Source organism: Arvicola amphibius, chromosome 8, assembly GCF_903992535.2.
Source record: "Arvicola amphibius chromosome 8, mArvAmp1.2, whole genome shotgun sequence".
NCBI lineage: Eukaryota > Metazoa > Chordata > Mammalia > Rodentia > Cricetidae > Arvicola > Arvicola amphibius.
Window position 1 is genome coordinate 29464096 of NC_052054.1, and position 26062 is coordinate 29490157.

Genomic DNA, 26062 nt, shown 5'->3' on the forward strand with positions numbered 1-26062 from the left:
AGTAGGCAGTTGGGTGAAGTAATTTTCTGAAGGTATTCACAGCAACCTTTCAGGAGGGCGTGGTCTATCATACCATATTGGGATAGAAGCAATCCATGCGGTCTCATTTTCTGTAAAAACAGAAGAAGCATCTCTTTTCCAAAGTATCATATCCTTAGATCCAAATTCTGAAGTCAAGGTATTTTCAAAATATCTATCTTGAATTAGTTCAGCAGCATTTATAAACAAGTATCTTTTAGCAGCTGTTGCTCCTTACTCAGCATTCAAACAATTCAAAGAGAGCATAATAGTATATAGTATCAAGATTCTCCATATATTTTCCATCTTTGTGCAGCTTTATTTTAACCTCTATTTTGTTTATTTTTTACTTTTACTTTTTGAGACAGGTTCTCTCTATATCTTTGTCCTGGAATAACTCTGTAGACCAGGTTGTCCTTGAACTCTCAGAGATCCATCTGCCTCCCAGGTGCAGGGATTAAAGGTGTGTTCTACAACACCTAGAGCTCACACAGATCTGTCTGTCTCTGCCTCCCAGGCATTGGGATTAAAGGTGTGTCCTGCCACACCTTGAAGTCACAGAGGTCAATCTACCTCTGCCTCCCAAGTGTTGGGATTAAAGGTGTGTACCATCACACTAAACTTCTTTCTTTTTTCTTTGTTTGTTTGTTTTTTTAAGAACTTTAACCTTTAGCCTGCGTATAATTTTAACACACTGTAAACCATTTAGAGGTTTTCTTTGTCTTTGAATCTTTCTTTACTGTATATTTCTCTTTTACTGACCACACAAGTCTTTAATTTACCAAACAATATAAGCAGGATTAAAGCCGTGGCTTTGACAGCTAGATCCGGCCCATGCCTTAGCTTTTCAGCCTCATGGCGGAGGTACTAGCCAGAGCCGTGTTCATCGCCACAACTCTATGGCATTTCAAGGTCCCTGCCGGCAAGCAAGCTGCAGCATTCTGCTCACAGACCACACTCTGTCGGACCGCCTGCCTGAGTCAGAGTTTGCCCTGGCAGGACAGCCCAGAAAGCCGGCATTTTAAAACAGCACAACTTTTTTTCTGCTACAGCTGAAAACCGAAAAACACACGTTCAGCTTTTCATCATCAACACCATTTAAGTGTTTCGTGGCAGGACCTCTTAAAAGAGCTGCAGGATTTTGTAGCTAAAGCTGAGTCAGGAAGCCTCTCTTAGATGAGAGCGCTTGCTCAGATCCGAGAAATTGCTGCTATCAAGACAACATGCTTTACTCTATTTTTTCCCAAGCTTTCTCAGGTTTTCTGTGGATTCAGTTATCCACGTTGGCGCCATTCTGTAGTAATGAGCTGCGGGCTGCGTTCCTGCCGCCCGGCTCCTGGCCACCCGGCTAGCTTTACCTGAAATAATTACACAGAAACTGTATTCTTTTAAACACTGCCTGGCCCATTATTTTCAGCCTCTTAGTCACATCTTGACTAACCCATATCTAATAATCTGTGTAGCACCACAAAGTGGTGCCTTACCGTTTAGTTTCTAGCGTACGTCCATCTTGGGCTGGAGCTTCATGGCATCTGGCATCTCTCTCTGAGGAGAGGCACGGCAGTCTGCCTAACTTAGGAGAGGCGTGGCATCTTACTGATCCTTCTACCTCACTTCCTCTTCCTGTTCTGTCTACTCCACCCACCTAAGGGGCGGGTCTATCAAATGGGCCAGGCAGTTTCTTTATTAGCCAATGAAATCAACTCAAACAGAAGACTCTCGCACATCATTTCCCCTTTTTCTGTTTGCTCTTCGGACTGAAGAGGGAGGGGAAGGAGAGTGGGGGGAGAGGGAGGGAAATGGGAGGCTGGGAGGAGGTGGGGAGGAGGCAGAAATTTTTAATAAAAAAATAAAAAATGCAAAATAGAGATAATTATTCATCACAGTGGTGCTCAACACCTGCAAGTATATGAACTTTTTATGCAAATAATGTGAGCCTCATGCTGTATTTTCACGTAAGGTACAGAATAATCTTGGAATGAGAAATATGTGACATAGTACAAGTTGTTGCATTTCTTTTCTCTTTAGGAGAACAAGTAGCAATGTATTCAGACCTGCCATTCAAGTCAACTATCCGAGACATATCCTACCATCCATTTGAAAATATGGTTGCATTTTGTGCATTTGGGCAGAGTGAGCCAGTTCTTCTTTATGTTTATGATTTCCATGGTAAGTCCACTGCTAATGCAAACAGAGTAATGGTTACTTTTATAATGGACCAGATAGCATGAGCACTATAAAATTTATTAGCAGTCCTTTCAATTAACATAGTCTTTTTGACTATACTATATAAAAGATGGCATAGGTTATTATAAAAATTATTTGGATTTATGTTGTTTTTAAATATTTACTTTCTGTTCTGAAATTAGGATTTTGCTTTTCTAGTTGCACAGTATTTCTTAGAAATATTTTATAACCTTTTATTTTTGTAAAAAATAAAAAAGTCTTTATTATTCTCTTTGCTTTAATTTGACTATGATATGACATCATTCGGTATTTTGATAAGCTAGAGTGACATATATAATTTATATACATGGAAGTATACAATTGTGTGGGTGTGATTAATGTAAAGCTGTAAACATACTTTAGTGAAATATGTTGAATTATCTAAGGCTATGATACATGTGATTAGAAAACTGAGCTGGTATAAACCTGATGGTTTTGTTCATGGTACAGATTATAGTATACATTTCCCAATAAATTATCTTAAAAATGAATGCAGGAAATGAAGGTTTTTCTCTTAATGATCCTTATAGAGAAGAAATGATTTCTGCATTCATATTCAAGTTTAGGAACTGTGAGGCTAGTGATAGAGCTGTCAGGCAATGGATACTGTTTAGGTATACTAGCAGCTGTTAGCAAAGTTGTGCTGCCCTGTTACAGAGAAGGCCAATCGGTTTCTCAGGTCACCCGATGTCCAAAGCTGACATCTCGTTCTAAGAAGTATCCTGAAACAGTTACCTGCCCCATTCTAGCTTTCCCATAGACACAGGAATTGCCCCTAATTACTATAGATTGGAACTACTGTTCAAGAAAAGAGAGCACAGTTATTGCCTCAGACTCTCAGGCGATTTCACAACCATCTTCATTCAGTTTATAATTTGTTTTTTAGACTTTTGAAATTTCACTGCCAAGATTAGTTAAGTTCCGCTCTGTTTTTGTCTTCAAGTAGCTTCCCTCTCTTCATTGCTAGAAGAGTTCCTTGGCTCAGAAAGAAGGAGGTGCATTAGCTGGACAGTAGCACGGATCTCAGGGCCTGTTCTGCTCACTTCTGTGACCTTAGCTACTGCCTCCTGCCTTTCTGACCCTCCACTCTTTGATCTCTTGAAAGATACTTCTAGTATTAGTGCCCCCACCCAAAGAGACCTCTAAGGACTCTGACACAGTGGCTGTAGTGGTGCCCTGTAAAATGAGATGCACTTTAGCTGAAGAAACAAAATTAATATTTGTGGTTATGCTCATCCACCGGTAGCCATGTAACTTTACAGGACTTTGTGCTTTAACAGCCAGTAGCGTCTCTCTGTGGAATGGATTGGAAAAGACAGTCTTCCCCTTTACTATGTTAGTCAGCCCTTTCTGTTATTAACCCACATGCCATCCCAGCCCAACTGATCCACATTGTCTTAGACTGCAGGAGGAAGGGTTTGGGTGAGCATCTCAGAAATGATGATATCTGAGTAACAGCACATGAAAGCAGTTTGTTTATGTAGCATATTTAAAGCACAGTTTTGATATAATACACCTTTACAAAAAGAATTTAAGCTGAAAATGTTTCAACATATTCTCCAGACTCTTTGTTGCCTATTTTTAAAAAGGGGAAGCTTAGGAAGAAGTTAAATAACCTCAAGCCATCTAAGACTTGGTACAGTTCTCTTGAATGATTTAGATACAACAGAAGCAAGAGTTATCTCAGTCTCTGAAGGGTTTTACTCACTGAATACAGACTGCAATCTGTAGTTTATTTAATCTTTACATTTTTCATTAAAATTTTGATGTTTAATTAACCTATTACTGTTTTGCCCTATACTTTATTTTTTTAACAAAGGTATTTTGTTCAAAATATATTTTCTGAGAATGAAATTCGTATGTGGTTTTACTAAGTTTTAATGATATACAGTTCAAAAGAAACAGAATGTCTAGGTTACTTTAAAATGGCTTCTGAATTTTTCAAGGAAAAAGAAGCAGTTCATTTTTTTTGTAAGTTAAATAAGCTCCAAATGAGACCACAGCGGTAGCTAAATGTATCACCTTCTTTCAGTTCTAGCAGAACCTGTGAAGAGTCAGCAGGAGTCTTTCCCTGCTAAGCATATGTTCAGCTTGTGGTCTTTTGAGTCTTTCATTCTACTGACTTTTTGCTTTTTTGGGGGGGTAAGAAATATGATTTTTACTTTCAGAAGGCAGTCTTATTTGCCTGGTGTTGAAAGGGTTAATCATCTAGTAATACAAAGTTTAGTCACAGTGTACCACAAATAATGTACACTGAGGATTCCCATAACAAAGTGCTGGGCAGAGAAACGGTTTCTGCTGAATTAACTTTATGAAGCCAGACTTTAGCAATAAACGTTTTGTTATTAAACATTGTCTACTTATGTTTCTGTAATGTCGCTACACATTTAAGAATAATTATAGTGCCTGTATAGCACTATGTTTTAACAACTTTGTGTGTGCATGTGTTTAAATTGTTCACAATGGTTTTATGACTTAAATGTTGTTTTTACACTATATCACAGGATATAGGAGTTGAATCAATATAGACTGTTCTTGAAATCTGGACTCTTATTTGCCCACTAAATTTACTTACTAGCAAATGACCTAATGAATTCACTTTTGAATATTAAAACTTTTTTATATAGTATCAGTTTCTCTGTGGTATATGTAATTTTTATGGCATTTTTATACCTTGTAGGAAGCAAAAATATAGACTTGTTCATTTGTTTATTACTAGTACCTAGCCTGAATAGTGACATATACTGACTGTTTATGCAATTTGTAAGTAGGGTCAAGTCTGTTTTACAAACTCTTAATATTGTTATTTTTAGGTAAGGAGCCTGAGTTCTCACTAGGTGGCAGTGTCTCCTTTGAAGGACTGTAATACTGTCTTTCTGAGGCAGTAGGAACCTTTTGAAGCACCTACAGTGTGCCGAGCTGCTGAGATATGCTATGAAACCAGGAATCAGACTCAGATTTTCCTGCTCACTGTTAGCCTTCATTCTTTTTACATAATTGGTTAAAGTACTGGAAAAACTTTCGTCAAACTGAAAGACCATTCCTACAGTTATAGAATTTCAGAAGTAGAATTTGTATTCATCAGTGATCTGCATTGTCACTGTGGTGGATTGATTTTTCACACCATGGAACGCTTTCCCATAGTGCAGGAAATACACACCTTTTAGTTCGTAAAACTTGTTATAGCTGAGTACAGGTGCATGCCTGAAATTGTAGTACTTGGCAGATAGAGACAGGAGGGTTATGACTTCTTGGTCATCCTGAGGTGCATAGAACATTCAAGGCTAGCCTGTGCTTTAAGAGACCCCATCTGTCAAGCTGATAATTGCCTATAGTGTTTATAAAGTACTAAGTTTAGCATAGTTTCTGTTCAGTACATGTTTGCATTGAAAGTTAAAATTCTTATGCAATAGAATTATTAAATTTTATAAAAATATAGAAAGGCATCATTAGTATATTTGATATCATGTGCTTTCTTATAGAATACTTCCAAAATACTTGAAAAAGATTGTTACCTTTTTGCAGATAGTGAAACTCAAGCCACAGAAGAATGAAGCAATAGTTCTTGGTACAGCTACCATTTGGTTCTAGGCTGTCTGACTATTGTCTTTACGATAAGATATTCATATCTAGGTGATAGGAATTTAATAGCCACAGCTTATTATCATTTATGCTTCTAAATCAGGCTCCGATATTACAATTCTCATATTTTTATGAAATTTTACCAGATAGTACTGATTATAGGATGGGACTTTAAATATCTATTTTTAGCCTAGTAGAAGACATTAAAAATTAAATCTGCCACATTTTAAGGCCTGTTGAAGCTGCTTTATTGTATTCTGAAGTATTTATTATTTCTCATATAATGGATTCTTGGCTTTTAAAGCCAATAACATTCAATGACTGAGGAAATATGAAAAATTTATCAACACGATGGCCTTGAGCATCAACAAGAACTATGAATTATTCCCTGGGCCTTTTTTTATGCTTAACTGGGTGCCTGGTAAAGTACAGCAGAGGGGACGATGTGACTAGGGCTAAGAGCAGGCATGTTCAACAAATGTTTGTATGCGTCTTCTTTCTAAGCTGTGGAGTGAAACTAATACACACTTATTCTTACCTCATATTGTACCAGACGATACAGTGAGACTATAAAGCAAGACACGAGCTTAGGAACTGACAAAGGTCATGGCCCAGGCTTCAGTAGGCAATGCTGGTGGTCTTTCTGTAGCGGCCCATGTCACACACTTCCAGCTGCGCAGTGTAGTGTGGCTAGGAAGACAACAGGAAGGAGCAGCACTTACTGCAGGGCATTTGCAGGCAGCCTGTGAAGACAAGCTTTAAGCATTTCAGGGTCCTAACATTCTTTTAAGTAAATACAGTTGCCACCCTCATGCTTCTGACATTTTGTCCCTTCCTCTGCCATGCCACTTAGCTCCCTGCCGTAATTGGTTCACCTCCAAGAGGTTGGAACCCCCAAAAGAGTCTCTGTATTCTCCAAGCTTGCTTTAGTACATGTGTATGGAGATTTTTTAAAAGGGATGAAAGGGTGAGGATGAAAATATTAAAAATGTGAGCTTTAAACATAGCAGGTTAGATCAGAGCTGAGTCTTAAATGGACAGAATTGATTAGCACCAAGAAAAAATGTGATAAAATAGAAAAACAGGGCTATCTAATTGCAACATGATCTCTAACTGGAGCCTAAAAGTAACTTGGACACCTTTAGATTACTACAAGCATAGAACTTGAAGTAAAATCCAAAAGTCATCGATTACCAACTATTTTACACTGAAAACTGAATGTCTTAAGCAGTTGTGTTCATCTGTGTTTGTGTGGTATGGGGACTGAAGCACTCACAAGCAGCGTCTGTATGAGTCTGAGAAAGTATGCTTCGTGAATACTTCTGCAGACTATGATGGTCCTTGTCAAGGAACAGGATGCTGACTTGGTGACAGAGTAGGGTATTGAAGTGACTGCCTGAAGTCCAGCTTTTTATGTAAAACATGAACAGAGCTTCATGGAAATAAATGCCCATAGGGTATTTGGAGTTTTGTTATTTTACTCCATTTAGAATAGTTTAATACCATTGTTAAATATATCTTACTTTGAAAAAATTTAAAGACATGTGTAGTCAGTGCCTTTTGCTATTTTTATCAGTTTAAAATCTTCTTTGAAAGAGAAAAGGTAATACATATTTAGTATATTATAATACTTGGGAAAAATGGCTTAATGAAAAGTAAAAGAGAAAAATAGTTAAATCCCATTAACTTATTAGTGATATATATATACATGATACCAGTGTGTGTGCTTCTTGGCCATCCTTGGCTCCTCACAAGGATGAAATTGTGGTTGGCAAATACAGAATCTCAGGGAATCTAGTAAGTTAGAATGACAGGCTGTTCTTGGATGCTGCTTTACATACAGCAAGAAGATAACTGAAGGTTGATAGCACAATTTTCAAAACAGAGAGGGCAGAGATCATCAAGCATGCTGTTCATTGCCTTGTCAGCCCTGAGAGCTGTCGGCTCTAGAGGCCGGCCTTCCAAGTGCGGCACGTGGAGCACCGCTCTTTAGTCTTTCCCACGGCTTTGCAGTTCCTCATTTTTAAAGCTGTCTTTGAATAACTGAAGGTGAAGTAAATGTTGTTGTTACTCTGGAATAATTTAAAAATATATGCAAAAGAACTGGAGTCAAATGCTTAAAAAGAAAAAAATTGACGTGCAGCGGCAACTCTTGCACTCACGGACCCATCATGGTACTGAGGAGTTGTTGTCATTGACATGGGGATAGTCAGCAGGCCTGCTCCGGCTCTGGAGCTCATCCAGCATGGTCTCAAGAGAGAACTCTAGGTATTAGCTGGCTCTGCTCTTCAGTTTGCATAGATGAAGTTGTGTATGGATATCAAAATATGTATTTTTCACAGGTACTATATCTCATAGATAACTCTTTTACTTTAAAAAGCCCCATGTTTTATACTCATGCTGTATATATTATTTTAGAATCTGGCATGATGCTTCATGCCTTTAATCCCAGTACCCAAAGAGGCAGAGGCAGACAAATTTATGTGAATTTTGGACACACTTGGTTTACATAGCAAGTTCTAGGACAGTTAAGGCTACATAGAGAGATCCTTTCTCAAACACACACACACTTTTAAACCTACTTTATATTATTTTATGGCAATAACTGTATTTCTGCACTTGATAATCAGTGGTGATATTCCATGATATTCCATTTTATCTCTCTCTCTCACCAACACACACAAATTATTTAAATAATTTTAGACAGTAATTGCGGTATAAGTTTAAGTGCATACCCTTCTTATCCATGTTTTTCCCTTAGGAAAAATTGTCTTGAAGTACATAAGTCAGTTAGACAGGGGAAAAGGCATATTTTATTTACATTTTTACTACTGTTTTTTTTTCTTTGTCAGCTGTTTGCTACATAGTTCTTCTTTTGCAATGTTCTATAGTTCTTTGTTTTCCTATTAGATTATTCATTTTAACCTGATTGTTGTGGGTCCTGTCCACATATCAAAAGCAGTTACCCACTTTCATCTTTGTTGTGCCATTTGCCGTGTGTGTGTGTGCATGTGTGTGTGTACAGCTTTATTGGGATCATTTACATACAATATACTGTCTGGATCTTAAATATGTGCTTTTATAATTTATGTACTTGCAAGACCATCACCTCAAATCAAAACAATGAGCATACCTACCGTTCTTGAGTTGCTTTCTACCCCATTTTAATTGCTTTCCTCCTCTTCTCATTCCTTGAAAGTACTCTGGGTTGGTTTCCATGTTCCAGAATTGTTTTTTAATAAACAATGCTGTATATACCTTGAATTCTTTTAAGTCTGGCTTTTTCATTCTTACTTATTTTGAATTTCATTTATGTTTTATCATTTATCAGTAGCTCATACTTTTAATTGCCTGCTATTGCTCCATTCTAGAGAGTCACCACAGTCTGTGCATCTGTTGTCTATTGATGCTCTTCTGCTTATGTGCAGCTTTTAGCCACTATGAAGAAAGCTACTGCATTTATAAGTTCTTATTTTGGAAAATTCTTTCCAAAATTTCCTCATGTAAGTTCCTAAAAATGAAAGGTCAGAATCATATTGCAGATGCATTTTCTTAAGCCATTAGGCATGGCAGTGTACACCTGTAATCTCATTACTCAGGAGATGGGAGACAGGCAGGTAGTGAGTTCGAAGCCAGCCTCCACTATACAGAGACAGTCTCACTGAAAAGCAAACATCACATTTCCCCTTGAAGTGTTCCAGCTTCTTCAGATCCTTGCCAAATCTGACATGGCAGGTCTTTGTCATTTTAGCCATTCTGACAGACAGGCTTGCTGCTATGCCCTAGTTCTGATCTGTGCATCCCTGCTACCTGGCGATGTTTGACTGCTTTCTAAGGTGCTTGTCTGCCATCTTTGGAGCTTCTTCAGGATCCGTTTACATTGGTGACCATGTTTTGTTTTGTTTAAGTTGGCTTCTTTTCTTTCTTTTCCTTTTCATTTTGGTTTGAGAGTTCTCCATGCAAATGCTCTGGCATATGATTTAGATATTCCTCCCAGTGTTTGTCCTGTCTTCTATTTACTTTACACCCTTGATCAGCAGAAGTTTGATGACAATTTGAAGTACAGATTATCAGTTTGTTCTTTCGTGGATTTAGTTCTGTATCTAAGAAATTTTTTGCTTTACTGAAAGCTCCAGATTGATTTTTCTGTGTTTCATTCTATAACTTTCATAACTATGTTTTCTGCTTGCATCTGTGCTTCATTCTAATTTTAATACATGGCATGAAGTATGGGTCAAAGTTCATTCTTTTCACATACAAGTGTCCAACTTTCCCGGTGCCATTTGATGGAAGTTTGTCCTTCACAGTCACCTTCACTCCTTGTCTGTGTGATGGGTTCTCTGTTCTGTTGATCTGTTTACCATTATGAAAACAGCTAATGTCATGTTCTGCAACCTGACTGAAGTCAGTTCCTAGCTCTTGTGGTTTATGAGTATTTTTTGCTTTTGTGTTTGTTTTTATTTCATGCAGATATTTTTTCAGAGATACAGGCCTACTATTAAGGAGTCAATGCCTTCCTAAATTTTGTTCCTTAGGTGCCTTTGTTTTCTCTCCTGTCTTATATTACATAGAATAATATTTCTTGCAAAGAAATCTGTTCATTTTTCCCTCATATGTTTTGTTCATTATTTAGTGATTTCAAGTTCCCTTTATTCCATTTTTATCCCGAAAGATAAAAACTTATTACCTGTCATTTGCTTTTTAATTTCTAGCCTTGTAGGACTTTATTTGTCAGAAGATTTAAGTGGTTATGAAACAAAGTTGATCTTATTTTTTCATAATAATATTGATATTTCCTAACTTTTTATGACTCACATAACCCTATAATGGATAATCTATGAAATATAATAAATCTATTTCTGAAACATTCACGCAGATGTGAACACACACATACCACCTCATGTTTCTGTTTGTAATTTTTTTTAATTTTAAGAGTATACGGTATATAATCGCTTGTCCATTGATTTAATGTTTTGATTTCTTTCCTTTCATGTCATTTTTAGAAAGCCCTCCATTTCAGTATTGTATAATTAAGAAAATAGTTTTTAAATGATAATGTATTTTTCTCCTTTGAGTTAATTTTTTTTCAGATTTATTTATCCAGTCAACTAAGATAGTGTATTTGAGTGCATTTTATGAACCCTAAAGAGCAGTGAAGATGTTCCTCTCATCACTGGTTACCATAGTTACCATAGTGCAATTAAGATCTTCCTCTCATCACTGGTTACCATAGTTACCATAGTGCAATTAAGATCTTCCTCTCATCACTGGTCACCATAGTTACCATAGTGCAATTAAGATCTTCCTCTCATCACTGGTCACCATAGTAACCTAGTTATAGTGCAGTTAAGATGTTCCTCCCATCACTGGTTACCATAGTTACCATAGTGCAGTGAAGAAGAAGATCTTCCTCTCATCACTGGATATTATAGTTGACCACTATTCTCAAAAAAATACCCACCACTCAGGCCTCTGTCTCAATCTAGAGATTTAATCCAAGACAAAAGTTATGTTCAAAAATAAAGCCAACTATGAAAGTAAGTTTTCATTCAATATCTACGACATGAAAAGACAAAACATCATAAATATTTAGTGACAGAAGAGTGTTTTAGAATTATAATTCTTACGTATTATAAAACATTTAAAATGGTAATTATGTTATAAAAATTTGAAACCTTTTATATTTAAATTGACAAAAATTTAAACTATACTTACATTTTGATATTTTACATAGATATATGTATAAAATTGGAAGAGATAAAAATGGTTTAGGCCTATGTATTTGTGAGTGATTGCTTGTATCATTTTGCATCATTAGTAAATATTTGAAATATATATGTCTGTATGTAAGTATATATTAGGCTTATATCTCAATTTGGCTTACCTTCAAAGATCAATTATAAAATTACTTGACATGAAATTATAAATTTTCCTTGATTTCATATTGTCTACAAATTTTTATCTTGCCATTCTTTACACCTAGCAATTAAAATGTACTGTTCAGTTTCTGGCTGTTTGTTAAATGTTATCATTTCATGGCTTAAATATTTGATTATCTTTTTGCTAATTTTAGGTTCTTTTTTCTTTTTAGTAGCCCAGCAAGAGGCTGAAATGTTCAAACGCTATAATGGGACACTCCCATTGCCTGGCATCCATCAAAGTCAGGATGCTTTATGCACCTGTCCTAAACTGCCCCCTCAAGGCTCTTTTCAAATTGATGAATCTGTCAACACTGAACATCATTCATCAAGAAAGATTCAACTTGTGAAGCAGAGACTCGAAACTGTCACAGTATGTTTATTTTATTTGTTTGTTTGTTTGTTTGTGGTAGTTGAAAATTTAAAACAATTTCCTTTGCCATGCAGGTAGTTAATTTTTTTAAATTTCTTAAAAGTTTTTTTTTTAATTCTTATGTAGTTCTTTCCAAGTAGTAGTTAGGAAGCTGTTATTTACAGCATGCAAATTTAAGTTAGGTCAACTCATCATGCTATGAGGACTTGACATTTCTTTAGAGGACCAGGGTCAAGACATAATAAGGAAGGATTCTGAAACAAAGAATCATACCTAGCACTTGTCACACACATACAATTTGATTTCTTAGGAAAGGAAGAGAAACAACCATGTGAGCTCTGCATAATAGGATCATCGAGGGTAGGGCTGTTAGGTTTAGACACTCGTCCTATGAATTCTCCTTGCCAAAACTTCTAGAGAAGTGGTTCTCAACCTTCCTAATGCTGCAAACTTTTAATACAGTTCCTCATGTTGTGGTGACCTATCAACCATAAAATTATATTGCTACTCCATACTTATAATTTTGCTACTGTTATGAATTATAATGTAAATATTTTAGAGGAAGGTTTATTGAGGGGGTCACAGGTTGAGAACCACTGTGAAATTAATTCATAAGAGAACAGATAATACTTAAACAAGATATTTCTGTCCATGCATTCAAATCCTTGTAATATCTTGCTAAAAGCTTAGGTTTCAGTGTTTCTTGAGCTTCAATGTATAGCAGAGTCATCTAACAGGCTTATTAGAGCATTAATTGCCAGGCTGTATGCCTAAATATACCTGGCTTAGTCTATCATTTTTCATTTTTGGCAAGTTTCCAGGTGCTGGTCAGGGCACTCTCTGTTGAGAACAGTTAGTTTGGTTCAGTCCATAGCATATAAGAAAGTCATACATCAACTTGTCTTCACTGTTTACTCTCCTTGAAGGCACCTCTGATTGTTTTTTAGCATATTTATATCCTGGGTCTACTCAGCTGATTTTCACAACTCAGTATAAGTAGATGGTTGAGGGAAAAACTCTAAAAATGACAGCGACATCTGGCTGCCTAGACAGTCAGAACCCAACTTCTTCTGTAACGTTGGGGCATCCATTTTCAGCCTAAAGGCTAGAGTATCTGTCAAACTTTTCAATGAAGTAGGAAATTTGAAGGATGTTCCCACCTATATTGGCAAGGATTTTCAATTGCTTTCCTCTGTGTCCTGAGAATGTCTGATAGTTTCTTCTGTGAATCAGGAACCTAAAGAACCCATCCCTATCTTGCTTGGCAAAGTTTAGCAGTCCTTTTCCTGTGGGTCCAGCATGTCCAGTTATACCACATAATGTCAAGCAGTCCAAGCAAGAACAGTTTCTTGCCCAAATGGCTAGCCTTGCCACACTAAAAGGCAAACTCCATAATGAGCTTCTTCGATGTCTTATTATCCTCTTTGAAGTAATTGGTGCTGCCAGGAACAGACATATATCACTGTTGAGAAAAGTCTAAGTTCTTAAAATATTTTAAATGCCATATTATATAGGTCTTTGAAATGTTTTATGATTACCTCTCTAATTGAAATATATCTTTGTGTACCTAAAAACCTAACTAATGTGGCTATAAGTGGATATTATAGATGACTATTAATCTGTATTTTTAATTATATATTACATTTTTAAATGAGCTGCATAAACATCATACCTTAAACAAGCATAGAAATATACATACAGCATAACAAAGTTGATCTTAAATTTGTATCAATAAATAAAATCCATACCAATGTAAAATATTTTGAGATTAATAGTTGTTTTTTGAATAAAGGTAGATTCAATAATCTACATTTTCTCCCATCATTTCCACATCATATATTTCTACACTCCCTTCTGTAGAGAATCTGTTTTCTTTTTTGTATTCCGCTTTAGGGGATAAATCAATACGCTTAATTATCTTTCCAGGTTCACCATTTTGACATTTTCCCTAACTCTTTACCTTCCTATTCTCTTAATAATACACTGTAAAGTGCTCATGTTGACTCTTATTATAGCAGATATGTAACATTGGCACTGTAGTGGTTGGTACCCTTATTTTATAAACAAAGCAGCTATTAATTATTTGTATTCAATAGACAGGTTTCGTAGATTTTTCAACATAAATAGTGCAAAAATTCCTTATTTTAAAAGAATTCCTACATAAAAAGCTATAATAACTAATTTTTGTGTATGTGGCTGGTGAGCTTCTGCTGTGCTAAATGACATAGGATAATTTTGTATGTAAACTATTGCATAAGGCCAAGAAGTCATTAAAGATGAAGCAGAGGAAAGTACTGCCCCCAAAATTATAGAGACTTTAATGGAAAACAAAAATAGTCAATAATGTTAAGTATGTCAGGATAAATTGCCCTTTAAGTCAATAAAAAACTAGACAGAGAGATACCAGATCCATTTGCGTTAAGTTGAATGACATAATGTCAGTCCACTAGAAATAAGTTTGGGTTATTATTCAAAAAATGTAACTTACTCTTGGGACTGAAAACTTTATTTGGAATGTTATGATGTCTGTTGGGGTATTGTATTGCTACCCACATTTTATAGTAACTTTATCTAAACTCCATTGATATATATGTATATATTTTAGGAAGCTACTACAGTACTAGGCTTCTATGTGACCTTCTAAAAGTCCTTAGTTATCCCTTCCCATGCTGCCCCTCATCCTTGTCCTCCCATTTCCCACCCCACTTAACTCCCCTTTTTATGATTTCTATGTTACCCCACTATAACACTGTATTTCCCCTTCCTTGAAAGATCCCTTTCTTCCCCAAACCATTACCAGCTCCCTAACTTCTGTTGATATTCTGAGTGAACTCATGTATGGAGCTGCATACAACCTTCTGGACAGACTGAAATGAGAATGTAAAAGTAGATTGGCATTCATGGAGAAAGGGTAATCTCATTTAAAGCAAGAGTGCCATATAATGGATGCTGTGAATTTCAAGACTGGGGAGACGAGTCAGTGGATAAAGTGCTTACTGCACAATCATGAGGACATAAGTTCAGTTCCTCAACACCCACATTAAAGCTGCCATTCATGGTGGTGTGTGTCTGTAATCCCAGCACTGAGCAGGCAGAGACCACAGGCTCCATAGAGCTCACTAGCCAGCTAGCCAACCAGTCACTGAGTTTCAAGTTCAGTAGAGACCCTGTCTCAAAAATAAGGTGAAGAGCAATAGAAGCAGAAATCTGACATTACCTCTCTCTGATCTCCAGATATACACATCTGCCTACAAAAGTGCATATGCCACACACACACACACACACACACACACACACACACACACACTTATATTTACGACTGTGCATATTAACAAGAAAAGAGCAATATAGGCAAAACATCAGAAACAGCAACTTAGATTGTGTTTTATTAAATAGAATAAATCAGAATATTTATTAATGATGTCCAAAGGTGGTCTGAGAATTTCATTTTAAAAGACACCCTGGATAAAATAAAAATAAAGGAATTTCAAAGACAAATTTTTAAAAATCTCTGCATTGCAAATGGTAGGAGAAAAGTTGACACTTAAAATACCCATTTACTAAGAAAAGTGGGGGACTGTTTTCAGCAGCATGCTAAAAATGCATGTAAAGGAGCGGTGGGTACCTCTCGGGCCAAGGGCTTAGACTAACCATGCCTGCTTTGTGACTCTCGAGTGCATCAAGTAAGCCTAATCTTCCTCCCTGAACGTTAGGGTTCTAATATACCTCACCTTAACTAAATTTCTAAGATTCAATGAGATCCTGAATGCAAGTCTTTCTGAGTTGTCTAAGATATAGTATAATAGTGGCAGTTGTTACTGTTGATAAGAACAGAAGTATGTGTATGAAATAATTATGTATATTATTGATAAGTGGTTTCAAGAGGCAAACCATGTATATATAAATGATAGCAACCTGCCAAGTAGTATTTTCAGCTACTCCAGATAAGCCAGGTAAAAGAAGAGATAATAATTAAGACAGTTCTTGTCTTGACAGATATTCAAATACATATTTAAGCTGACATAATATAAATATTGTGGTGCAAATTCATAAAACTAAATATACCAGAAGGGAAAAGGAATTATAATTTTAGGAAACATAGCATAAGTTAACTGAAGAACATACATGTTAGGTTACATATGCAAATAGAACTTTACTGACCAAGAAGTTAAATAAGCAGTTAATATCTAGGGAGATGAGCATGAAGTTCAGTGGCAGAGCACTAGCTTACAATGTCCATCCCAGGATTCAGTATGCATCACCTCACCACACACACCTCAATCCTAGGATTGTATGCTGCAAGTATTTCTCTTATGCAAATGGATGAAAGACTTGCTAGTCTTGAAATTAGTAATTGTCCCCAGATATAAATAAATTATAGATTTCTGTTTAATAAGTATAAATGCATATATGTGTAATATATAACATGATACGTACACATATATGTGTACAACGCCAACATGGAAAAATGTTAAGATGTATTAAAGAAAATCTCATTAGCTTATAAGAACACACACACATTTAACATTAAAGGAAAATAGTAAAACCTCAAAGAAATGATAAAAGAAAAAACTTGTAACTTACAAGTAGAAATCAATATTTCATAACCATATTTTGAAGTTTCTTCCTTACCCTTACATGCCAAGGAACCAGCTATCCCCAGGAAAATAGGTAAAATGGGGACAGGGAGGGGGCTTTGTTCACGAGGTGTACTGTTAGCGTAGCTCCCTAGGCTCTCTCTCTCTCTTTTTTTTTTCCAAAAAAAGTGTTAGGACGGATTAAGAAGCTTAAACATTCTGAAGAATACTAGCCTCTTTGACCTTTGTCCTTTAGATAATGTTAACCTTGGGCTCCTTGAAGGCCAACTAAGCAGCCTTGCTCATGGGCTGTTGTTTCCTCTTCAGTTGGCAACAAACCTATTATCCCCTCCCTCCTCCCTTAGTGCTCTTCTTGACCACTTTTAAACCAAACGTGCCCGGAATGGTACTGCAAGCCTTAGTCCTTGCCATGCTGCTCCCTTTCTCCTTCTGCAGGAGGTATACAGGGTGCAGAGCACACTCTTCCCTGGGTTTAGATTTAGTCAGAAAGTAGGGTAGAGGGTGGTTGTATTTGTTTCTGTCTTTTTTGTGTTACTCAGTTAAAATTAAGAACATATAACTTTAAGTTATTTGTTTCAGTGTTTTGGTCCTTACATATTTTTAGCGTTTTTAATATAACCAATCTGATGTGTTCCACATAGTAAACGGAATTATAGTAGATATGTTACTCTTTAAAATTTAGAGAAAAATACATCTCCAGTAGAAGAAAATAAAATAAAAGGAGCCCTTGTCTGTGTGACAAGGTTTTGTAGACACAAGAACCAGTAAGCACTAGACATAGTGACACTCTCTTCTAATCTCTCAGTCTGAAAACAGACATCTTGAAGTCATACCTAGCCCTTATGGCATGCTTTCTGATATCATTTTATATCTTCAGATAATGGAAACGAAAGTTAAACAAGTGTAAAAGAAAAATAATGTCAAAAATATTTTTAAGAAATTAAATCCAAGACAGGAGAAATAGTAATTTTATGAAAGAAAATTTATGTTTTTAGTTGTTCGGCTTTGAGCACATAGTTCCCTTTTAAATTACAGAATGTGTATGTCTTGGGTTAATACAAAAGCTGCCTTTGGAAATAAATCTTTGTCCAGTGTCTATGGCTTAAAAAAAAGAAAACATTATTTTTCCTGCCCAGATATTTTACTAAACTTTTGTTTTTATCCCCAACTTTTGTATGATCCATTTTCTTTCAGTCTGTACATAAAGTAGTATGTATAAGAAAAAGCTAAGATGTATTCTTAGCCTATGGTACCTTCGTTCTTTTTGTGTTTTACAAGCATTTAGGTTGGTGGGATTTCCTACTTTTTGTCAGAATGTCTTTTATCATGTTTCTTGTAACTATATCTTAGTAGATTCCAAATATCATTTTCACTATAGATCCCTCTAGCTATAGAAGATAAATAGCTCAACATAGCCTTTGAAAAAAACTAAACTAGGAATATTTTCTAATAGAACTTGGGTTTAAAATATTATTTGTATATATTTAAACTACACAATAAATTTATCTCAGCAGGCATTTAATAGGTGTTCATTCATTAGGAAAGGACATAGAAGTAGGCGATAATCTGATCCTTAGAGCATTGTCATTCAGTCATCATATAAATTATTTGTTTCAAAGTTTGCAGACCTGACAGCTGCTCCCACAGTAATACCTAAAAGGCATTCTACAGCTCAGGCGAGGCTTCTCAGGGATTCACTCATTATTAACTTTTAGATTCAGAGATTTGCCTTCGTGACTACAACCACAGTTGCTCGGAACTTTGGGTACCTGTTAGGATTAACCAGTTTAACAAGTAATTGATCTGTAGACCTGAACCTACAAAAAAACATCCTCAGATGACAGGCAGACCTATCTCTCTATCTGCTGGACCACTCAAGACTGCCCCAGTTTTCACAGTAACTTGAGCCTAGCTTAATGGTCACAGAGATGCTTGCCAAGTAGAACCACAGAAGTAAGAATGGAATGACTTTAAAATTATTTATTTCCATATTGAGAAAGGTTAATTTTTTTCTATTTCAAGAACAATTCATTCTGTAGAGTTAATGATGAGTAATATTTCATTATTAGTAATCCTTGTTGTCATGTGTTTCTGGTACTTTTCTAAGTGCTTTGCGTGCTTTATCATAGTTACTCCTCAAACACTGGAGGATAGTAGATAGTAGAGGATGACTCCAGGAAGCCTAGAGAGCAATGGAATGCACGTAAACTCAAAAGTGGAGCTGAGGTTCAGGCCAGGACTCAAGCTAGGTTCCCAGTTCTCCTGTAGACCCTGAATTACCATCACCTTCAAACGTGGGGTCTGAAAGGAAAACCCAGGGCTCTTCCTTTATGCTTGTTTGTTACTTTATTTGTTTATTCTAGACTTGAGGCCTGTTGTTGGTTTTTTGTTTGTTTTTGTTTTAATATACAAGGCTGATGATAAGTGTTGATTAATTCTAATTGGGGTTGAATATATCTGTTGTCTCTGAAATTTTCAACTTGTTTATTATTCATTCATTTCTACTACTTTCTTTTTAAAGTGGATAGTTATGGCCTTATCCTGTGAATTATAAACTGTCCCTTTTCTGCTTTTTAAAATTACTTGCCCCATTCTTTATCAGCTTTAGTATTTATGAGATTTTATCAGATTAAAATTGCTAATTTGGAAAATATGGGCATTGATTCCATTTATGGTAATAACTGTTTACTTTAGCAAGTTCAGTTTGTATTTTTGGCTGAATTCTGTGGTAGGACAGAATTTTGGTATTTATGCCAGGCTTATTAAGGAGACTGAATCTTTCCTGAGACAACCAGAACTGGGCCCTCAAAAGTTTAGGTCAGTGACTTTGCCACTGGCAGGTTGGTCTTACTATAAAATGTCATTACGTCTCTTGAATTCATACTATTTGCAGCTCATTGGAAAGAATACAGAGTGACAATCTGGGGTGATAAAGAAACTTTCAAATGCTCGTTTTGGTTATTAGATTGACATCTCAATGTTTTGAAAAGAGACAATACTTTATTTAAATAAAATTATGAATCCTTCTTTATTGTACTGTATTTCTTTTAGGAGGTGATACGATCCTGTGCTGCAAAAGTAAGTAGTTTTTATCACCAGGAAGACAACTTTAAAATTATAGTTTCTTTCATGCTATACTTGAGAATTGGAATGCACCATTATAGACTTGGCAGCTTCTACAAAAATTGACCCGATGTATACTTTTCTTATTGAACTTCCATTTACCAAAATTATAATGCTGGAACCCCAGAAGCTTCAAAGTTTTGAAGATTTAGAATCCTAGCAATCGGGATCTAATTTCAGTACAGATCCAGCACACAATAGGCACCCTTTACAAGCAAGCCCGCATTTACACACAACCTTTAGGCAGTTCAGTAGCCACGATGATAGTTGTTTACATCCTTCCCTCCTCCTCAGCCACTCTCAAATCCATCTGAATAGACAGTCTGTCATTTACCAAATAGAATTATATGTCACATGGTAAAAGATGAGACATCCGGAAGGGAGAGAATTAGGGTGACTAGAAGAGATCTTCATGCAGTGCCATACAAAGGAAGAAAGTAGTTTGTTGCCTGAGCATCTGCACCAGCTAGCAGGAACATGGGGTAAGACAGGCATGGCAAAAAGTACTAGGCTTACCCTTCCACTGAGCTGCTCAGTATCAGTCAGGACCCATCACATTTTACCTAATTATCACAAGTCAACCGGATATCGAATGTAGACAAGGGGAAGGAAGATGGTGAGGGGAAAAGAGAACAAGCTCTATTCTGACTTGGCTGCAGATGTTCAGGAAACTTGTTCCTGATAGCAGTGATTGCTATAGTGATTATAGCTCCAAGATTACTAAAACTTCTTAAGTGTGTTATATATAAAACTGGTAGCAGTTGTTCTGACTAGCCCTGACCTCTACCTCTCCTTCTCCCTCTCTCCCCACCTCAATATATGTCATAGCCTTCTCTTCTAACGCTGTCTGCATGTCAGTTGAGTCAGATATTCTGTATATACTTAACCAGTATTTAAGGAGAATGTCCTCTGTTAATCTGAAAACTCACCGAGAGTGATAGGTAGCATCTTCATCTTGTATCCCTAGCATGTAACAAATGTAGAATCAACATTCATCAAAAATATAATTATATATTTGGAAATAAAAATTAGGAAAGATTAAAATTACTAATACCTTTATTACATGATTTTAAATAGCTTTTTATTGGGATATAATTCACGCATCTTAATACCCTTTTTTAAAATTTATTCTTCTCTCATAAAATACATCCCGATGACAGTTACCCTTTCTTCCACTCCTCCCAGCCTGTGCCACCTCCTATCTCCCCCCAAATATACTCTTCCTATTTTCCTTCAGAAAAAAGCAGACCTCCCACGGACATCAACTGAACATGGCATAACAAGATGTAATAAGCAAGGTGGCTCAGGGGATAAAGGCACAGGCCACAAAAGTCTGAGGACCTGAGTTTGCTCCCCAGGACCCATGTAAAGAACTAACTCTAAAAAGCTGTTCTCTGGCCTCCACATGCACACTGTGGTGCATGTGTGCCTATATACATTATACATGATAATACAAAATCATAATAAGTTTCAAAAAGGGTGTGAGTTCACTGTTTTTAATTATATTCAGCATTATGCAAGTCCTCCCCCCAAAGACACCTAATGCCTGTTAGCAGCCCTTTCCAATTTATAAACATAACATGTATCCATATAGACTCATGGTAACAATTAAAGTGCTGTCCATAGTTTCTGCATGTTGGAAACTTCACTTAAATGGAATCATATAATATGTTGTCTTTGCAGTTAGGAGTTGAGACTTTCCTTTTGTTTTTATACAGCACTGTAATCCACGCTGCCCTGATGTCCCCTAGACAGGCCTCAAGCTCATTGTGCTCCTCCTCTCCCAGTCTCCAAAGTGCTTAGATTAAAGGCATGAGCCACCATACCTGGCTTTAATATGAGGCCTTTTATGACTGGCTTCTTTACTTACGGTCACCATGATGCCCCCATTTCTACAGTGCATCTGCAGTGCTTCTTTTTGCCATATATGTGTATGTTGCATTTTCCCACCTGCTCATCACTTTATCGGCATTCAACTTGTTTCTACATTTTAGCTCTAAGACTATGTTGCTGTGGCCATGTGTTGGTATGAAAAAATTTTGGTGTCAACCTGTTTTTATTTCTCTGGGATTTGAGTTGGGAGTTTATAGTTTTTTGGATTACATAATAACTATTTTTAACATTCTGAAGAATTCTCAAACTCATTTCCAAAATGGATAAATAATTTTAGAACCCGACAAGGAAAGGCATGAGGACTCTAGTCTCTCCTCATCTTCACCAGTACATGAATTCTTTGCATTCTTTTCATTTTCCTTGCTCTAGAGTATGAGGCATGATATTAATGGAGTGATTTTTGACTTGCCTTTTCCTGATCTAATGACGTTGAACATTTTAGGCATGTTTTTTTCTGAGAGCTTTGAAGAAATGTTTGTTAAAATTATTTGCCCGTTTATTTTTGTCTTTTTATTATTTACTTCTAGTAGTGCTTCATACATGCAGATACATATACATACATACATACATACATACATACATACATACATGAAGACATATATAATGGCAACTGTCTTTCAGATATAATTTCTACAAATGTTAATGCCACTTGTATGTTCTTCCCACCCTTTGAAAAGAAAAAAAATGTTTTAATTTTTGTGAAGTTTAGTTTATCTTCTTTCTTTTGTCCATCTTTTTTGTAGCATATACAAAATTTTATTACCTGGCCCTATGTCTTATATATTTACTTCTTTGTTGTTTTCTTGGATTTTTGTAGTTTTAGTTATTACATTTGGATATGTGGTTATTTTTAATTAATTTTTTTATATGTGATTTGAAAGCTCAGTTGCACCTCGTTGCATAGCTTTCCAGTTTTCTTAGTGCCATTTCTCTTAAGGACCATTCCTGGCCGCACTGTGTGCTCTTCTCACCCTTGTCACTGGTCATTACCCTCAGGAGCAGAGCGCGTTTATGCTTTCTCTTATATATCCGTACTGCGTAAGCTTGCTCCAAGTGCTTAATAAAAGTAAGGGTCTCCTTCTTTTCGAATCTCAGTCTGATGATTAAAATTTTGAACTCTCAGATTGTTTTCTACATTTTTTTTGTTTTTCGTTGTTGTTGGAGTTTTGTTTTTTGTGAGACAGGGTTTCTCTATGTACCCCTGATTGTCCTGGAACTCACTCAGTAGACCAGGCTGGCCTTAAACTCAGAGACTGACCTGCCTCTGCCTCCCTATTGCTAAGATTAAAGGTATATGCCACCACCACCAAGCACTTTCTCAGATCTTTATACAAGTATTTTAGAGTCTACCAATATTTTTCAAGGTACTTGGGATGTAACATTAACAACATATATATATATATATATATGAAGGCAAACTGAATGAAGTAATTTCAGATAATAACTGATAGTGAACAAAATTAGCTTTTAGAATGGAGAATTGTAGTGATGAGCTGCGGGCAGGCCTGCTTTTTGTCCCGCCGGGCTCCCGGCCGCCTGGCTAGATTATGCCCCGAAATAACAACACACAAACTGTATTCATTTAAACACTGCCTGGACCATTAGTTCCAGCCTCTTATTGTCTAATTCTCACATCTTGATTATCCAAATTTTAGTAATCTGTGTAGCACCACGAGGAGTGGCTTACCCGGAAGATTCTAGCCTGCATCCATCTCAGAGAGGAGAGTCATGGCGACTGCTTGAGGCATCTGACTAACTTCCCTCTTTCCCAGCATTCTGTTCTGTCTACTCCACCTATCTAAATCCTGCCCTATCAAAAAGCCAAGGCAGTTTCTTTATTAACCAATGGAAGTCCTCCATCAGAGAATGGCTGAAGGGGCAGAGCCTGTTCTCTAGAGGAGGATTGAGGAAGATTTCCCAGTGAGAAACATTTAACAAAAACCTAAAATCCTGAACTAGCAATAAGGATTCTGGGATATTTAAGGATCAGAAACTATTACTTTGCTTAACTGGGTAGTGAATGGCCGAAGGCAAGTGAGGCTTTATGACAGTGCTAGAAAGGTAAAAAGGAGTAGATTGGGCATCCTTTTAAAGAATTCTCTCAGCAGGGTGGAGTTAACGTGCTGTATTGGAGAAACAATCCAGGGTGAATGGGAGAATTGATGTAGTGGAATAAGGTCTTGCAAGCACAATGATCAGCAGACAGTCACACTGTTCCTAGAAAGAAGAAATGCAGGGGAGCCCTATACTAACAGCATGAAGTTGCAAATAGTGGACAGGGAAGAGAATGTTAAGTTTATTGTTTGGGGCCATATATTTTGAAGCTAGGTCTTCAGATATATCCAGTGTGATTAAAGAAAAGAAATGAGGGCATCTTCTGTTGGGGCTTTTAGCAACTGTGTAGATGCTGCTGGTGGCTTTTAATTAGGTGAAGAATGCAGGAGCGGAAGGAACGGGAGTTAGAAGTAGAGTCTTGGGCGCAAGGATAACTGAAGTGGATACTAGCTGTGTGAATCTTGTGTTCAGGAGGGAAGGACCAAAGCTCTTTTAAAAGGCTATGGAGTCGGACAAGGACTCCTGTGGGGACAGCGTAGGTGAGGCTATGGTTCCTGGGAAGCAAAGTCAAGGGACTTTGTGCAGGCACATTTCAGAAAGAAGAACATTAGGTGCCGTGTGCTGTGAAGGCATGCGGTAAAGAGGGAAGAGAGTTGGCCTTTGTATTTGGAAAGATAATGGCTCTAGTTACTTTTCTTAAATGGTCACAAGAGCACATTAGTAGTGGGCTGGAAATGGAACAGAAAAAAAAATGCCAGATCGCAAAGGTGGGCCAGTCTTTCCAAAGTGTGTGTCATACTGGGGAGTAGCTCAGTAGGAACCATTTGGGACATTTGATGGATGTTGAAGTGTGTTTCTTTGCTTTTGTGAATAATTCGGTGGTGATTTAGCCATTGATAATGTGCCATGGAGGTGGTAGCTAGTGGAATGGAGTTCTTTAAAGAGTGGGAGGGGTAGAAGCACAAGTTCTCACAGAAGAGCCGGCTTTAGGAGAAGGGAATTTTCTTCTCCTAATTGGCAGGTAAAGCTAGGTAGATGCACAGGTGCAGATTTGCCAATGGGGAGATGAGAAGTCACATCCGATTGCTTCCCATGTGGCAGGTCAGGTTAGGCTCTTTTGAATTAAGATAGTCCAAGAATTTCTTCATAGTGATTTACAATTTACAAATGGCCTTGTGCTTTTCTTTCCTCCGAATTGGATGGAAATATATTAGTAGTGCTTTTGCCTGACTCTCTTTCCATTAAGTATTGTTTGTGATTTCTCATATTCACACAGTATAAACAAATATGCCACAAGAAACTGACCTTCCCATACTCTCAGACATATTTATTCATAGCTGGCTTATTTTATAAATAGGTTTATTCTGCCTTTGTATGTAATTATTTCTGTCTTTTTCTAATATTAGATCATCAGTTACTTCAAAAGAATCTTTTCACTTTTTTCTTCTTTTACTAACCTATTAATCAGACTAACATAAATACTAAGTTTTTATAATATTGTTTCCACAACTATTTCTTGCATATCTGCCTCTCCACATTCCTCTGTAAACATCTTGAAGCCAGGGAACTTCATCTTTTCAAAAAATAGTACCATCTCTTATCCTATAATAGTAAAAATGCAGTCAAGTTTAACTTAGTTATTATGGTTAATATGTGATAAGATTGGGCATGTTAAAGGTGTTGTGGCCATAGATTGTGGTTAGTACATGAATATGGAGCAGAAAATTAAAAGGGCTGGGGCGGTGACTCATTAAGTAAAATGCCTGCCACAGAAGTCTGGTGAGCAATGAGTGCATCCGTGAAAATGCCAGGCACTGGGGAGGCCAGGACAGGCAAGGAAGCTGAGCTCATTGGCTCGGTAAAGAACCCTGGCTCAAAACATAAGGTGGACATTAACTAAGAAAGACACCTAACTTTTATCTTTGCTCTTTGTCATTTGCAGATACCCCTGTACATGCATGCATACTCTCCCTCATGAACCTGTACATACATATAGACACACACACACACACACACACACCCAGAGAGAGAGAGAGAGAGAGAGAGAGAGAGAGAGAGAGAGAGAGAGAGAGAATGCTGTAAAGGGATGTGTATTTTAGTCAGAACTATCTTGAAATGTACTATTTACCAAAAACATGTTTCTAACAATTTTTAAATGATAGAAATTTCAGAGAATATAACTATATGCTGAGTTTATTATACATAATATATCATATATTACATACATATGATATATATTTTATATATGCTGAGTTTAGTGATGACTTTCAAGCAGT

The 26062-nt window shown here is 36.7% G+C and overlaps 1 protein-coding gene across 1 annotated transcript in view; it reads left to right on the top strand.

Annotated features, from left to right (window-relative positions):
* The window catches only part of Ahi1 (Abelson helper integration site 1), a 150591-nt gene that overhangs the window by 49643 nt on the left and 74886 nt on the right, over nucleotides 1–26062 (top strand). Inside the window, exons 15-17 of the mRNA XM_038339840.1 lie at nucleotides 2047–2187; nucleotides 11918–12117; nucleotides 19767–19793. Coding sequence (XP_038195768.1) covers nucleotides 2047–2187; nucleotides 11918–12117; nucleotides 19767–19793 — 368 coding nt within the window. The remainder of the gene's footprint in view (nucleotides 1–2046; nucleotides 2188–11917; nucleotides 12118–19766; nucleotides 19794–26062) is intronic.